Source organism: Nipponia nippon, unplaced genomic scaffold, assembly GCF_047370975.1.
Source record: "Nipponia nippon isolate SJK-2023a ecotype South Korea unplaced genomic scaffold, ASM4737097v1 scaffold_19, whole genome shotgun sequence".
Lineage (NCBI taxonomy): Eukaryota > Metazoa > Chordata > Aves > Pelecaniformes > Threskiornithidae > Nipponia > Nipponia nippon.
In genome coordinates this window covers 2,576,203-2,591,498 of record NW_028262335.1, presented here as the reverse complement: position 1 = coordinate 2,591,498, position 15,296 = coordinate 2,576,203, and the positions used below count along the sequence as shown (strand labels likewise).

The window sequence follows — 15,296 nt, the reverse complement described above, 5'->3', positions numbered from 1 at the left end:
CTCCCGCCCCGTCCCGCCCGGTCCCGCCTCCCGCTCCTCTATCGCCGCCGCCGCCGGAGCCGCCGCCGCCGCCGGAGCCGCCGCCGCCGCCGGAGCCGCCGCGGAGCCGCCAGCAGCGCCGGGCCGGGCCGGGATGTGACGGGGCGGCCGCCGCCCCCCGCCCCGCTGCGCCGCTGCCCCGGGCCCGCGGGCCCCGCGCCCCGGGAGGCTGTCGGGGGGCGGCGGCGGTGGCGGGCCCCCCCCCGCCGCCCCCATGTCGGAGGGGCCGCCCTACGGCGAGGGGCAGCTGGCGGGGGACGCGGCCGTGGGGCAGCTGCCCTTCCCCGTTCGCCTCCGCGGCCCCGACGGCCTCCTCGCCGGCGGGCAGGGCAAGCGGCCGCCCAAGCTGGGGCAGATCGGGCGCAGCAAGAGAGGTGGGTGCCGGAGGGGACGGGCGAGGGCGGCGGGCACCGGGACCTTCCCCGGGGAGGGGGCGGCGGGCGCCTTCCCGGGATGCAGGGAGCATCCCCGGGCGTGGGGCGCGGTGCACCGGGCACCCGGCGGGCGTCGCGTCCCAGGGACCTTCCCCGGGGCGCTGGGCTGCGGGCACCTTCCCTGGGGACAAGGCACCGTGCCCCGGGCACCTTCTGCAGGGCGTAGGGCAGCAGGGACCTTCCCTGGGGACGGGGCACGGTGCCTTGGGGACCATCCCCAGGGCATAGGGCAGCAGGGACCTTCCCTGGGGACAAGGCACCATGCCCCGTGCACCTTCCCCAGGGTGCAGGGCTGGAGGGACCTTCTGCAGGGACAGGGCAGCGCGCCCCGGGCACTTTGCCAGGGTGTAGGGCAGGAGGGACCGTCCTCAGGGACAGGGCATCATGCCCTGGGGACCATCCCCAGGGTGCAGGGCAGGAGGGACCTTCCCTGGGGCCAGGGCATCGTGCCCCGGGGACCATCCCCAGGGTGCAGGGCAGGAGGGACCTTCCCTGGGGCCAGGGCATCGTGCCCCGGGGACCATCCCCAGGGCATAGAGGAGAAGGGACCTTCCCTGGGGACAAGGCACCATGCCCCAGGCACTTTGCCAGCGTGGAGGTGCCTTCCCCAGGGACAGGGCACCAAGCGTCATGCTGGGTGTAGGGTACTGGGTACCCCCCAGGGACGGGGCATGGTGCACCGGGTACCCCGCGGGCTGTCGGGCATCGCTTCCCCTCCGGGGCACCGCACCGGGTATAAGGCTCAGGGCACCGTGCTGGCTTTGCCACCGGCTGCACCGGGGCCGCGGGACCCCCCAAACCCACCCCAGGGTGCCCACCACCCCGGGGTGACCTTCGGCAAGGGGAGCACGGCGGCAGCGTATTCATCACGGTTATGGTTTTTTTTTCTGCTTTCCAGTGGTTATTGAAGATGATAGAATTGATGATGTGCTGCAAAATCTCTCGGAAAAGGCCCCTCCCGGTGTTTAAAGCTTCCCCGGGGATGCTCGGCTGAAGTCGGGGGGCCGGGGGGGTTGGTTTACAACGGCACAGGTTATCGGCAAAAAATAAAAGCCCCGCAACACCGCAGCGACCGCGCCGAGCAAGCACTTGGAGATTGCCAACCTGCAATCCCCACCGCACAGCAGCACGTCCTGCCCTCCAGGAGACGCGTGGAGGGGAAGGCGGCGAGCGAGACAAAGCCCAATGACAAATTAAAAAAAAAAAAAAATAAATTAAAGAAAAAAAAATTGGAAAAATAATCACCCGCTCCAAAACCCTCACCCCAACCTGCCGACGCGAGGGACGAACGGAGGCGTCGTGCCGCGGCTCTGAATTACTCCCGATGTCTTTTCTCGGTCCGATGAACCTTGCGCCACGCTAGATCGGGGGGTAAGAGGAAAGGGGGCCGCGAAAGGCGGGGGGGCAGCCCCTGGGGTCTCCCCCGGCCGGGCTCCTTCCCAGCGGGCACCTTGTTTACATTATTTAATCTTGCAAAAATGAATCCGTGCACTTGGATGTACCATGCTATCCCCTTCCTTATGATTTTTTTTTTTTATGTTGATGTCTTTGGATGTTGGAAAATGATATAAAATATATATATATATTTCATTTTAGTCACGTTTTAAGGTTCTCGAGGGGAAAAACAAAACTTTTATAAAGGAAGGGCCTAGAGGAAGAATTGCTGGTTTATTTTTTAAAGCTTGTACTTCTTGGTTGCTGTGAGGAAAGGGACAGATTTTATATGTATGGGGGGTGGGGGACGCTCGGCTTTTCTAACTACCATGCAGTCTGTAGTGTGGGTGATCTTGTTTTTTTTTTTTTCTTATATTGTGGCAGTTTCCTCTCTTTAATAGACTGTATTAAAAAATATATATATATATAAAAAAATACCTAATGTAATCACAAGAGTGCCAAACACTTGGAGATGCCGGAGGGCAGCGATTCCCTCCCCGAGCCGAGCAGCGCTCGGGGCTTTCTGCTCTTTCTAGGGCTCGGTCGATCTCTCGTGGGTTTTTCTTTGACTTCTCTTTTCTAATCTTTCTTTTTAACTATTTTGCATGACGTGAATAAAAAAGAAAGGGGAAAAAAAAAAAAAAAGCACCTCTTGCGTGAGGGCTTGGTTTCTTGTTTCTGTTTGCAACTCTGACAGACCTCAAGGCAGGTTTTCTTTCCTCTTTTTCTTAAATATTGTGTATGTTGCACTTTTATCCACTACACAGGGCTATTTCTGCAATGTCCAAATAAAAAGGAAAATGAAACAAAATGGAAAAAAAAAATAAATAAATGCAGATCTGCCGTGCTTTCCCGTGTGCTGCCGGGGCCCAGCGCCGTGAGCATCCCTCCCCGTCCACCTAAATAATGCCAAAAATACGGAAAACCTCGCTGCTTTCCGGCACAGACCCCTGCGACCAGGGCCATGCTGCGCCCTGAATAATTAATTATAATTAATATTTATTTATGGGATTTTTTTTATTTGTTTGATGGGAAAACTCCACCAGGGCACACATTTCATGGAAAAACTCAGTGCGAGGTCCTGAAAGCAGCTGCTGGGGATAGGGACCCAAAAAGGCGTCCGACCCTTCGCTGCTGGGAAAGCCTGTGGAAAACAGGGATTTTCATCCCAGCATGACCTCCTTCCCCACCAAAACCCAAATCCTGGCCGATTCCCTGCGATCGCTGTTGTTAATCATTGCCCGGGAGCAGGGCGGCGTTAATAAGAGCCGTTATCGCTCCTGCCTGCGTGACCGAGGGCACGAGCAAACCTTTGTGCCGGGGGAAGAAAATAACCACGCCAGGGGAAACGGGTCCCCGGGACGGGCTTTTATTGCAAAGAAAATAATATATGGCAATAAAAGCAGCGTTGCCGCCGAGCAGGGCTGGCGCTGCTCTGTACGGTGATGGCCTGGGGGGCAGATTGATTAATTTGGGGTGGGACAGGGTGCCGGCGCTGCCCAAACACCCCCATTTTTGGGGTGCCAAGGCTGCAAGCGCTCCCTTCCCCAGCACCTTTGCTATCTATTTCTCCATTTTTAACCCACGCAGCCTCTCACGGGTCCAGGATGGGATGGGGAGATTTGCTTAAGTGCTCCCTTGAAAAACCTCCAATTATTTAAATTTTTTTCCCCAGCGGGTTCAGCTCCGAGGCCGCAGCCACGTGGGTTGGACTCAGAGGACACCACCGACCCCTTGGCCCCAGGATTTTCTATTCCAGGTGACCCGATGCACCTGCAAAGCATGCGATGGGCCCACGGGAGGGGTTTTTTTTCCCCAATCTAATGGGTTTTGCCCCAACCAGCAGCCGGGTGCAAGCCCGTGGCTTTGGGAAGAGCAGATGCAGCCCACGGAGGAGCAGAGCATCCCGCATCTGCGGAGGAGGCAGCGCTGGGTGGCTCCTAAGACACACAACCACGGGCTGGATGCGGCCACCGGCACCTGGTTAATTAGGTTTACCAAAAAGCCCCTGTTGGGCGTGAAAAACCTGATCTATGGGTCTGCCAGACCCAACTGCCTGCTTTCTCCCATGCATCAAAAAAACCCCCCAAGCACCCAAATCCCCCTAAACCCAGATGCACCAGAGCAGGTGCTCCAGAGATGGGGTCCACGCATGGGCCCAGGAGCTCCCCAAAAACCCCCCGGCACCTGGGAGAAGCCAGGGCTGAACCGGAGAAAGCCTGAAGCCTGAGGGGGAAGGGAGCTGAAAGAAGAGGAGGTTCTGCTAAATTATAAACCGCTCTTTTATATGCATCTTTCATGCACAGCGCATAAATAATGGAGCAGGAGAGCCCGGCGCGCCGGCGAGCTCGCTTACGGGGAGGATGCGGGATGGAGGGGTGAGAAGAGAGGGCTGCAGGATGGATGGGGGGGAAAGATGCGCCCAAGAGGCCGAGCCGGGGATCCCCCAGCCGCGCATCGCCGGGAGATGATATCCTGAAGGAGGATTTAAGGATTAAGCTGGCCACGGGGCACGAGTTTATTGCATACATTATTTAACAGATGGCCCAACGCAGGCGGCCGGCTGCCTACGGTCTCCCCGGTGACCTTGGCCGGGAGATGCCGGGACCGGGCAGGGAGCCTGGTGCCACCGCTGGGCTCCGGTTACGGGGACTGAAGGAAAATCCCCCCCCAGGGAGCTGGCACCCAGCAGCTCCAGCGCCAAATCCCCATGGAAACTGCAAAAAAACCCACCCAACCCTGGCCCATATGGGCTGCTTGTTTTGGCAGCGGTGGGGAAGAAAAAGGAGGAAAAAAAAGTAAAAAAGCCATTTGCAGGTTTATTTACCGAAGGCAACTTGGCACCTTTGGAAGAAGCAGGGTGCCAGAGGGATGAGCGAGGTGCAAAGGTCCCGGCAGCACCCAGAGCGCTTGCACAATCCCACTCCCGCGCCCAAACGCGCTTTATTCCCATTTCCCCGGGGATTTTGGCATTGGGGGAAGGTGCTAAAACACTTGCTCCCCCAGCAAAGCCAGCCCCAGCCCCTTACGCCCAAGAGCGGGGGGGGGGGGGGCGCAGGGGTATTTTTATCCATCTCTAAAGCCGCTCATTTTCTGCAGCCTTTAAATCCCCACAGCAATCGCAGCATCAGCCCTTCGCATCGCGTAAGCCCCCCGGACGCCCACTTTGGGGCCACACCAGTGCCCCCACCACTCATTTCCCACATCACCGGAGCGGTTTGCAATAACCCATGGAAAAACACCCCAAAAATCGAGGGCAGTGGGATGCAGCCAGGGCAAAGCAGAGCACGGGGGAGCAGGCGAACCCCCCAAAGCGCTTCCCCCAAAAGGGTGCCCATGTAGCAACTGCCCAAAATAAATATTCCTTTTTTTTTTCCTCCACCAAAACTAGGGCACGTTAAACTAGGCCAGCACTCCCCTGCAAAGTGATTTATTTATCGTGGGGGGAGCGAGGAGGGACGGCATGGGACGGGGGGCCACAGAGCAGCGTCTCCAGGGCAGGGACGCTCCATCCTGCCCCCAAATCCCACAGCTTTAGGGAAGAAAATGGGGTCAGTTTTTCCTCTTTTCTTGTTGAAAAAAATCACAATTACTCAGAAGGGGGCAGATTTAGTGACCTTCAGTGGGGAAGATATGAAACTGGCCATTTTAATGGTATCAAACCCCTTTTGATCCATTCGCTCGAGACCGCTACCGTTTTCAACCGCGCGTGGTTAATGTTTTATATTGCGGCGTCACCAACATAAAATATGCTTTAGCAAAATGGAAAATGGATGAAAGGGTGAAGGAAATTTTGCCCTGCAGAAAAATTCCATTTTTTTTTTCCCCTCCCTTTTTAACATAGGAATGAGGAAAACCGCAGCGACCTCCCTGCCGGGTGCTGGACCCGCAGGCAATGGGGCTGGCCGAGGGGGATGCAGGGTGCAGCACCCTCCTGCTGGGTGCTTCCCCATCAAACGTGGCCTTGGGGCTTGTTTTTTTTCTCTCCTTAATTTCCCTATGCCTTTGGGTTTTGCCCTGGGAGAAGGGCTTCTTGCAGCATGGACTGGACCTGTTGCTTGTTTGGGGGATTTTGGGGGGACACGGGTCCCCCATCCCTGGGCTCTCTGTCCCACAGCCACTAGAGGCCACTGAGGCTCTGTGATCCCGCCCGATTTATTCACTTGGGACATTTGGACACAACATTAGTACCCAAAAGGCTAAAACTGGGGGGAATAATATAATGCACAGAGGCAGCAAAACTGGGGGCAGAGTAGGGCTCATCCCCAAGCTCCGTTGGTGTCCCCAGGGCATCCCTGTCCCTGGGACCCCATGGGCGATGGGGAAAAGCACCTTTCTTCCCCCAAATCTGGCCAAGCCACTCAGCTGCCCAGGCCCACGGTGAGCACCAGCAGGGTTTTTGGGCCCCCTCCCTGAGCTCCGAGCCTCCGGAGGCTGGGGAAACGCTGCCCCTTCCCTCTTCCAGCACTCAGAGGAACCGGGCTCACCAGGAATTTTTTGGGGGGGTCAAGCGGCCGCTCCCAGGATGCGGCGTTTCCCACCTTGGGAGCATCCCGCAAAACACAACCCCAAATCCCTCCTGCTGCCTGCCTCGGGGAGCCTGGAAGCAGAGCCGCCTGCCTCCCCAGGCTTCTTATTTTCTTTTTGCCTGGAGTTAAAATTTCTAGGATATTATAAACAGCTGTTCCATTAATGAGGACTAAGCGAAACATCAGACATCTTAATTTATACATTGCTCAAGGTGTCAAACTGTTGCATTACAATAACAAGTGGGAGACACCTCACCGAAAAACGTGAAAAGTTTCTCTCGGAGCTAAATGCAGAAGCAGATGCTCAAACAAAACCCAAGCCTGAGCAGAGCACCAGGCTCTGCAACCCCGTTAAATATTCAAGGTTTGGGGGGGATTTTCTTTTTTGGGGGTGGGGATGCCTGCACAGCGTCACATTTGTGCAACCCAGGAGCATTTTCACACCCTCAGCAGGCAGGCAAGGATCACCACTGCCTTCTCGGAGCTGGCCCAGTTCCCAGCCTGTGCTGGTTTTGGCTGGGATAGAGTTAATTTTCTTCTCAGTAGCTCCTCTGGGGCCATGTTTTGGATTTGTGCTGGAAACAGCGCTGATAATGCAGAGATGTTTTAGTTACCGCTGAGCAGCGCTTGCACAGAGTCAAGGCCTTTTCTGCTCCTCACTGCACCCTGCCAGTGAGGAGGCTGGGGGTGCACAACAATTCACGGGGGGACCCCGACCGGCCAAAGGGCTATTCCATACCATACGACGTCACGCTTAACGCATAAAGCTGGGGGAAGAAGAAGGAAGGGGGGGACGTTCCGAGTGACAGCGTTTGTCCTCCCAAGTCACCGTCACACATGATGGAGCCCTGCTTTCCTGGAGATGGCTGAACGCCTGCCTGCCGATGGGAAGGAGCGAACGAACTCCTTGTTTTGCTTTGCTTGCGCATGCGGCTTTGGCTTTCTGTATTAAACTGTCTTTATCTCAACCCACGAGTTTTCTCACTTTTAGCCTTCTGATTCTCTCCCCCATCCCGCTGGGGGGGAGTGAGCGAGCGGCTGGGTGGGGCTTCGCTGCCTGCCGTGTTAAACCACAACAGTCCTTTTTGGTGCCCAACATGGGCCTCAAAGGGCTCGAGATAACAACAGGTTTGATTGGAATGTGCTAGATTGAATTTATAGCTGTTATCATTTAGCTATTAATTGGCAGGCTCCTGTGCTGGCCACCGGGCTTGCTTGCCTTACGGTATATTAAAGTCTAGTGTTTGGTAGTGGCCACTTTTTGCTTTTGCTGCTTGCTGTGCTGCTGATCACCTCCCTCTGCTGTGCATGGGAACATTTTGATAACAGCAACGGCCACACTGTTTCTGTGCTGCTGTACTGGACAGGCTGGAACTCCAGCGTGAACCCGAGGCGAAGGGACTGTGACCTGTGGATGAGCCCATGTGGGAGCAGGCCACCCCTAAGCATCTGTGGCCATGGATAAGCCCATGCAGAGCAGGCCCTCAAAATGAGGGGATTGTGGCCCAAGGATAAGCCCACGCTGGAGAGGGTACAACCTCGAAGCATCAGCGGCCGTGCCTGAGGTCATGCTGGAGCACCTCAAAGCGTGCGGCCGTGGGTAAACCCACAACAGAGCAGGTACGCCCCTGGAGGGACTGCAGCCGTGGGTGGTTGGAGCAGGTTTACTTCTGAAGGGAGTGTGGCTTCAGTCTCTTTGGCCTCAGCAGAAGATTTTCCACAACGGCTTCTCCCCTGGCTTTCGGCAGAATGTGCCTGCAATAGCAATCGCCCGGCCTCCTGCCAGTGGTGTAGCATGGGGGATACAAAGAAAATCAGAGGAATTAGGGCTCCCCTCCATGCTATGGAATTGCAATTATTAATATATATTATTTCTGCAGAGGTGCATGTGTGACACCTGTATGAGCCCTTTGCTTTGAAGGCCTTGGTCCTACCAGCAGCTTTTAGGCATCTTCCCACCCTGCTCACCCTTTCCTATGGAGCCACTGTTGATGAGCAAGCACGGAAAAAGGGGAGCAAAGCAGCTGCTGGGAACATCTCCCTGGGTCCCCGGAGCTTCGTGTGCATGGCTTGGAGCATCAGCCCCTTCCCAGGGTGGGGGACAAAAGAAAATAAAGCAAAATAACCAAACCACAAAAATAAACCCCCAAGCAGGCCATGTGATTTAACACCCCAAAATACCCAGCGGTGAGTCACGGCGCTGGGTGTGGAGATGGGGCTGATCCAGCTCTGAGTCAGCCCGGCGGGCGCAGGCTGTGTTTGCCCCCCCGCCGCCCCCGCAGCTCCCTGTTTCCCATTTCTGCTCCAAACCTGCACAAATACAAACAAATACACCGTGACTCAGAGGCACGCAGCAGGGGTCAGCCCACGGCACCCCCCCAGCATCCCCAAATCCCCGACAGTGCCACAACCACCACACCAGCACCTTGCAAAAGCCAGGCCTGGGAAGCATTAAAGGCGCATTTAAAAATGTGTACTTTTGGAGGGGGACACACATAGAGGAGATTGTCACTGATGCCCCTGCAAGGAAGCACTTAGGATTTTCCAACTAGCTCTAATTAATTAGCATTTCCTCAGCTTAGAGTCATTTTAAACCTGAAGCACCAACTAATTCCCCTTGGTCATGGCCAGAGGAAGCAGATACGGAGCAGAACCCCTGCCCAGGCCCGGCTGAGATGATGGGGTGAAGCCCCATGCCTGGGGCACCTGCATTGCGAGGGGTGGTGGGTGCTGGCGGCACTGGGATGAGGCTCAGCTCCCAGCTGGGTGCAATCTGGTCCCAGCCCTTCCCAAGACACAGCATCCTGTAACATCCCCAGCAGGATGGAAAATAGCAAGAGACGGGGCTTATTTTGGAGGAGGTGCCTTTGGAAGACTGCCCCAGGGTTATTTTCACCTGATCTGGACAAATACACAGGGAGAAAGCCCTTACCGCAAACAAATGCGGTGTGCTAGGTCAAGCAGCATGCAAGATCTAGCATGGTGCAGAGCTGAGCTCCGCACAGGGTTTAACCACCCGGGGGGTTTAACCTCCCGGGGTTCTCCTGGCTGGGTTAGCCCCCAGCCTCCTTGCCCAGGTTAACGCACCATCCCCGTGCCACAGGTTAAGGGAAGGCGGAAGGCAAGTCACCCTGCACCATGAGCGGGATGAGACCCTGGCAGCATCCTCAGCATCCTCAACCGGTTTCCATAGCGACAGGTTCAGCCCCAGATTGGCCACAGGTGCTGGGGAAGCAGGGGCGAAGAGGGGGCTGAAAAGGACACCTAGCACAGCAAACCAATGGGGTGCAATAAAAAAATAACAGCTTTGCACCTCAGTGCACCAGGAGCAGGTGTGAGGGGAGGCTGAGGCTGCAACCCCATGACACCCCCCAGGCCAGCCCCACCACGGGGTTTGGGGAGGTGCCCTCCATCCCATTGTCCCTGCATGCGAGTGCCACTCGGCACCAATCCTGGTCAGCCCATTTCGGATGTATCAGCCTTCCCAGTTTAATTCCCAGACTGGCTGGGAAGTCCAGAGCCCTGCTATAGCCTTTCCTGGCTCTAGCCAGGAACAGACAGCCACAAGACCCCTCCAAAACATTCATCCTACAGCCTTGAACGCCAGGAAAAAAAATGCACCCAGGGAAGGTGCGGGTAGGAGGGAGAGCCCAGGAGGGCACAAAGATGCCCCCAGGCGTACGGATGCCTCTGGGCTCCCGGTGCTCGCATAAGCCACAGCAGCGTGCGCAGCCCCATAGAGAGAGGAAAAGCGAGCAGGGACCACAGCCCCGAAGCTGTGCTGTGGGATGGGTCCCATGGCCCGAGCCCATCGCCTGCATGGGAGTCCCATGGGTCCCACAACAGGGACATGGCACAGTTGGAGCCATCCCTAAATGCGGTGGCGTGACGCCCTGCAGCATGACCGACCCCATCCCTTCACCATCCTCACTGGGGAGACCCCAAAAAGGAGGAATCCAATCCGCCACAGCTCGAGCCCAGGAGAAAGGCTGCTAAAAAGCCCAAAGCCAGCGAGCAGCACACACACCAGCCCTACAGCATCCAACACTCACTTGCCTCCACTTCCAGCCCAGGGACTAGGGGTGTCCCCAGGAGAACACCATTTTTTAAAGACTTTTCATCAAGCAGGAAGGGGTGCGTGACAAGGGAGCACTTTGCAGGGCTCGGGCAGGCCGGGAGCAGCATCACCCACTCCCAGGGAGCCCCTGCAGAGCAGCACACGTGCAGGCAAGCATCAGCCTTCGGCTCCCAGCCCTCACCCTGGGAGGAATGTACACTACCTTTAAGCCAGAGTCACATCAGCAACCTAGGGATGCATTTGGCCAAAATCCCCCAGTAATTTTGCATGGGGAGGCTCACCCTCTTTAGGCACCAAAATAAGTTGTTTCTACCCATCGCGGTGCTTTGGCGTCGGCGCATCTCATCGGCTCGCACAAGCGCATGGCAAGAGAGGGCTGCAAGGAGCCGCAGCCCCAACCAGACAACCTCTTCCAAGGGATTTACACCCCGCAGCCCAGGGGATCACACTTTCCAGGGGCTGTGCCCCACTGCAGTGGGACTGATGCACGTTTTTACCCCGACAATTTCCCACCCCAGAAACCCACGTAACCTCGCCACGCTACCCACATCCCTTGCTTTCCTGCCTTGTGCACAGAAAGGGTTAACAACAACAACAAAAAGGCTGAGAAAGCCCCTAATTTAACGAGCAGGGAGGGAGGGGAAGCTGACAGACCTCTACCATAGCTTTTTGAACATCTGCAATATAATATCTGTGTGTTCAGGAGATTTAAAGATTTTAACAATTAAAGGGACCTCCTGAGAGGCTGCGCACGGAGGGGACAAGCGCTTGCAGGACTTGTGCTCACATGGGCATGCCAGCCCAGTGCACGCTTCCCTGGCAAAGGTGGCTTTGCAGGTGGCATGAAAGAGAGAAAACCAGAAAAGGCCATTGCACACGGGGGGACAATCCTCCTGATTTAAATGCAACTCCCCAAATCAACGCTGCAAAGCCATAGGCATCCCCAGAGCCAAAACAAACACTTACCAGCGACCCTCGGGTGATGATGCCAGCTCCTTGCAGCACAAAGAAACAGATTTCCATCCTCCTGTCTTATGTGGGCTGGGGAATGGCACAGGAATGGCACCATGGGGGCTGCAGTCACCCCAAAAGCAGAGCCCTGGGACAGCCAAGGCTCACTAGCAGGGCCAGGCTCCCCAGAGCCCTAGGCATGCACCCATTCCTCCTCTAACACCCCCAAACCTCAGCCTCGGGCCTTATATTGCCTTCAGGATAAAGAAATTACAAAAACTCAGTGCAGCTGTCCTGGGTGTGAGCATGGAGGGAAAAAAACCCAATCCTAAAAGGGTCCAAACCCCAGGTGCTTAAAGAGCTCCCAGCCCCAAGGTGAGCATTGGACAGGTTGATTGTCACTAATAACCATTATTAAGGTGATGCCTAGCAAAGTGCATGTGTGGGGCCACAGAAACTCCACCAAACCCTCTGTTTTCCTGCAAAGAGGAGCAGGGCTGGGGCGAAGCGGAGCCGCGGGAGGCAGCGAAGGCGGCGTGCGAAAACGCGGGGCGGCCGGCAGCTATTTCTGCGCCGTGTCAGCACCCACTGACAGCAGCCGCAGTTTGCTTCTGCGATGCCTTGGCGTGAGCGCCCCTGAGAACACAGCAAAGCTATAGGCGTATTTTTATATACGAAATTCCATGTATATATGTGTATATCTACGTTATCCCTGTGGTGTGTTCGTCGGGATTGCAAGGTGTGGGGCTCGCTGGTTTTGGGTGCAAAGCTTGGGAGTTTGGGGTCAAAGGGAGCTGCTGGTGGGCACTGGGCTCAGCAGCAGCATCCACCCCATGGGGTCTGCATTTAGGGGCTCCCAGGACTCCTCATTTCCCCTTATCCGATGAGCAGAAGCCTCTGGAAATCCCTTCTCCTTCCTTGGGCTTAGGGTCACTCTTTTTTTCCTTAATTTCTGGGACTTGGAGATAGAGCCAGGCAAATGGAACCGACTGTGAAACATTTTGCTCAAAAAGCTTCTTAAACAGCCACGTATTTCTATTGGATTTCCCTTGCCCTTCGCTGCTGATTACGGGAGTATTTATATATAAATAGAAGCTGTCTTCCCTATAATCTGCTTGTTTCTCCTAATTAACTCGGGGCTGCTCTCATCGGGTTGCTCAGCCCCTGGGTTTTGGGGGTGCTGGGACTCAGCAGCGCTCAGTGAACCCAAATCTGCCAAATTGCAGCTGGAATTGCTTTTTAGCTGTTGTTGAGGGGGAAAAGCCCTCCTGGCACCTGGAGGCTTGGAAAAAAACCCTTTTCCAAACTTTGAGTGTTCAATATCTGCCCCGGCATCCTCCCCATCCACCCGGCCCCCTGCTTGGGGGAGCGCTCAAACACGATTTCTTCACCGCACCTTCTTCCATCCTCACAAAGCTTTCCCCTAATTTATGGAACGTCTCGATTTGGTAATTATTTTAATCATTATTACTCATCTTTCCCCTTCTCCCCCCCCCCAATACTTTGTCCTGGGCCTGTCAATCACTTTAATAGCTGTTTACAACCTATCATCAAGTCTTGCATAACATCCACATGACTTCGCTCAGATGCCTCCGACACCCAAAAGCTGCCCCTGAGCTCTATTTTGGGAGCGATGAAGCCCACGGCACCAACCGCCCGCATCCCCCGCTGATGTGCCCGGGCTCTGGGATGGGGAAAATCATCCCCGAAGCAAAACAATTTTGTAGTTAGTATAAGATAACCCCATGCTGCTCCCTGGTCTGGGGTTTGGAGGCAAGGGCTTGTCTGGGTGGCTGCTGACCCCCTCGCAAGCGTCGCAGATAGATGTTGCTCTGCTGCATCTATTTGGAAAGATCAGGAGCAAAAAGCATGCGGAGCAGCCCCGGACCATTTGAGGATGCTCTCGGGGGGCTGCGGCTGCAGCATGGCCTCTGCCCTTCGCTCTCCTCAGCAGCAATGGGGGGGACACACAAACAAAACATGGCAAACGCTGTTAAAAAGCTCATTTTTCAGCAAAGTTCTCCGCCCCGTGGCATCGCCCGTCGGCGGCGGGTTGGCGGGCGGATGGGGGCAGAGGCGCAATCTGTGCTTGAATAACTGCCGGCACATCGCCAGCCCTTTTCGGCAGGCGATGGCTGGGTTGCGGGGCGGGGGACGACACGACGGCTCTTTTTTAAGCTCTCCCATCCTCCCCCTCTCCCGCAGGTTTCATAACCCTTCAAAGCAAGGAGAGGTTCCTTCAGTTGCTGGCTAATGAGCCCCGGCGGAGGAGGAGCTGTGGCCCTGGCAGGCAGGGATGTTTGGCAGCAAAATCTCCCCACCGTGGCACATGTTGGCACAGGGGGGGACGTGGAGGGGTCTCTGCGGGGTCCCACCATCCACCATAACCCCCCTGGGACCCGCACCGGCAGCCCCAGGGGTGCAGTTTTGCACCAGGGTTGCCCCAGTTTGGCCAGTTCTCATCCCAAAACACTCCTCAGCATCAATTGCTGTGCGACGCCACCCAGGGCTGGGAAACCTCTCCCTCCCCGTGCGGACACTGCGTGCAAATATTTATTTACACAGCATAAAGGGGCTTATTTATTAAGCTACGGCTGACAACTGTATCCAAACTAATTTCTCTTAATAAGGCACTTGCAGTCACCCTGGCAACAGCATCGGAGCACCCTTGCTTAAGACGACGACTTAAACGGGTGCAAATCCCCTTGGATGCAAAGAGAGATGCTGAGGGGGACCCTTCAGAGATGCTGTGGCCGCAGAGACCCGTCCCCACTCCTGGGGAGACCCACTCCGTCCCCGGAGAAGATGTCAGTTCCCAGCCTCTCCTAGCAGCCAGCCCTGCTCTCATTAGTGGCCCAATTAGACAACCGAAGGCCAGCCAATAAATCAGAGTTGCTGTGGCACAGCGGGCAGGCACAGCCGGGCGCTTTTTGAGCATGTGGTGCGTCCCAGCGGCTCGGTCCGGGGCGAGATGATGGGGAAAGCAGCGTTTTCCATCCACGCGGTTTTGCCAAGGGTGCAGCAAAGACGGGCAGCGCTGGGGCAGGGGGGAGAATTTGGGAAGGGAAAAAGGATTAGAAAGCAATCACCAACCCCTGCCCCAGTGCCCTTCCCTGGCGGGCACAGACAGGGGGCTGGTGGAGGTGGGGGAACGAGATGGAAACAGCCAGCCCCTCTGCTCTGCTCCAGAGGGGACAAATGGGGCCATAACTATCTATTTTTTTAAATATATGTATATATACATAGGTCACCAAAGGCAGGAGAGCATGGGAGCAGGTCCTTGCTTGCCAAGAGGAAAATAAGGGACAACATAGCTCCTACCTCCTGCTTTGGGCTGGAAAACGTGATGGCTGCTTTGTTAATACCTGCAGTAACAACACTAATGAAGGAAGGTGTAGGATGAAGGCGGAAGGACTTTGGCATCCTTCCAATGGCCTGGGTGACAGGGTAAATGCTGAAAGCCCTGATACTGGAGATAGAGATGGTAGCAGGATTTGTCTGCTCCTCTTTTCTGCCTCATAAAAGAATTAAAATTGACTGCCCCTGGTTTTTAAAACCTCAGATCCATCAGCTTACAAAGCGCTGTGCAATTTGGGGTTTGCAAAAACACAGCTCCCCAGAACCTGATGGAAGCTCCTTCCCCTCTGAAATCCAGATCTTAACTCATGCACAGAAGTAGGACGGGATTTTTTTGGACAGCCCACACAATGCTCCAGCCAGCTGGGGTGGCCCCGGGGAAGAGGGCAGGCACAGCCCCGGGAAACCCACAACGAAACAAAGGACTCGCACCGGGCACTCAAGCAGGCTGTGATTTACTGGGACAACAACACT

At 55.9% G+C, this 15,296-nt stretch overlaps 1 protein-coding gene across 1 annotated transcript; it reads left to right on the top strand.

Annotated features, from left to right (window-relative positions):
- Positions 1–200: 200 nt before the first annotated feature.
- CAMK2N1 (calcium/calmodulin dependent protein kinase II inhibitor 1) lies at positions 201–2,754 on the top strand. The gene is made up of 2 exons (XM_087755527.1): positions 201–413; positions 1,372–2,754. The coding sequence occupies exons 1-2, from the start codon at positions 254–256 to the stop codon at positions 1,440–1,442; spliced, it is 231 nt and encodes a 76-aa protein (XP_087611653.1). The 5' UTR covers positions 201–253; the 3' UTR covers positions 1,443–2,754.
- The last annotated feature ends 12,542 nt before the right edge of the window (positions 2,755–15,296 follow it).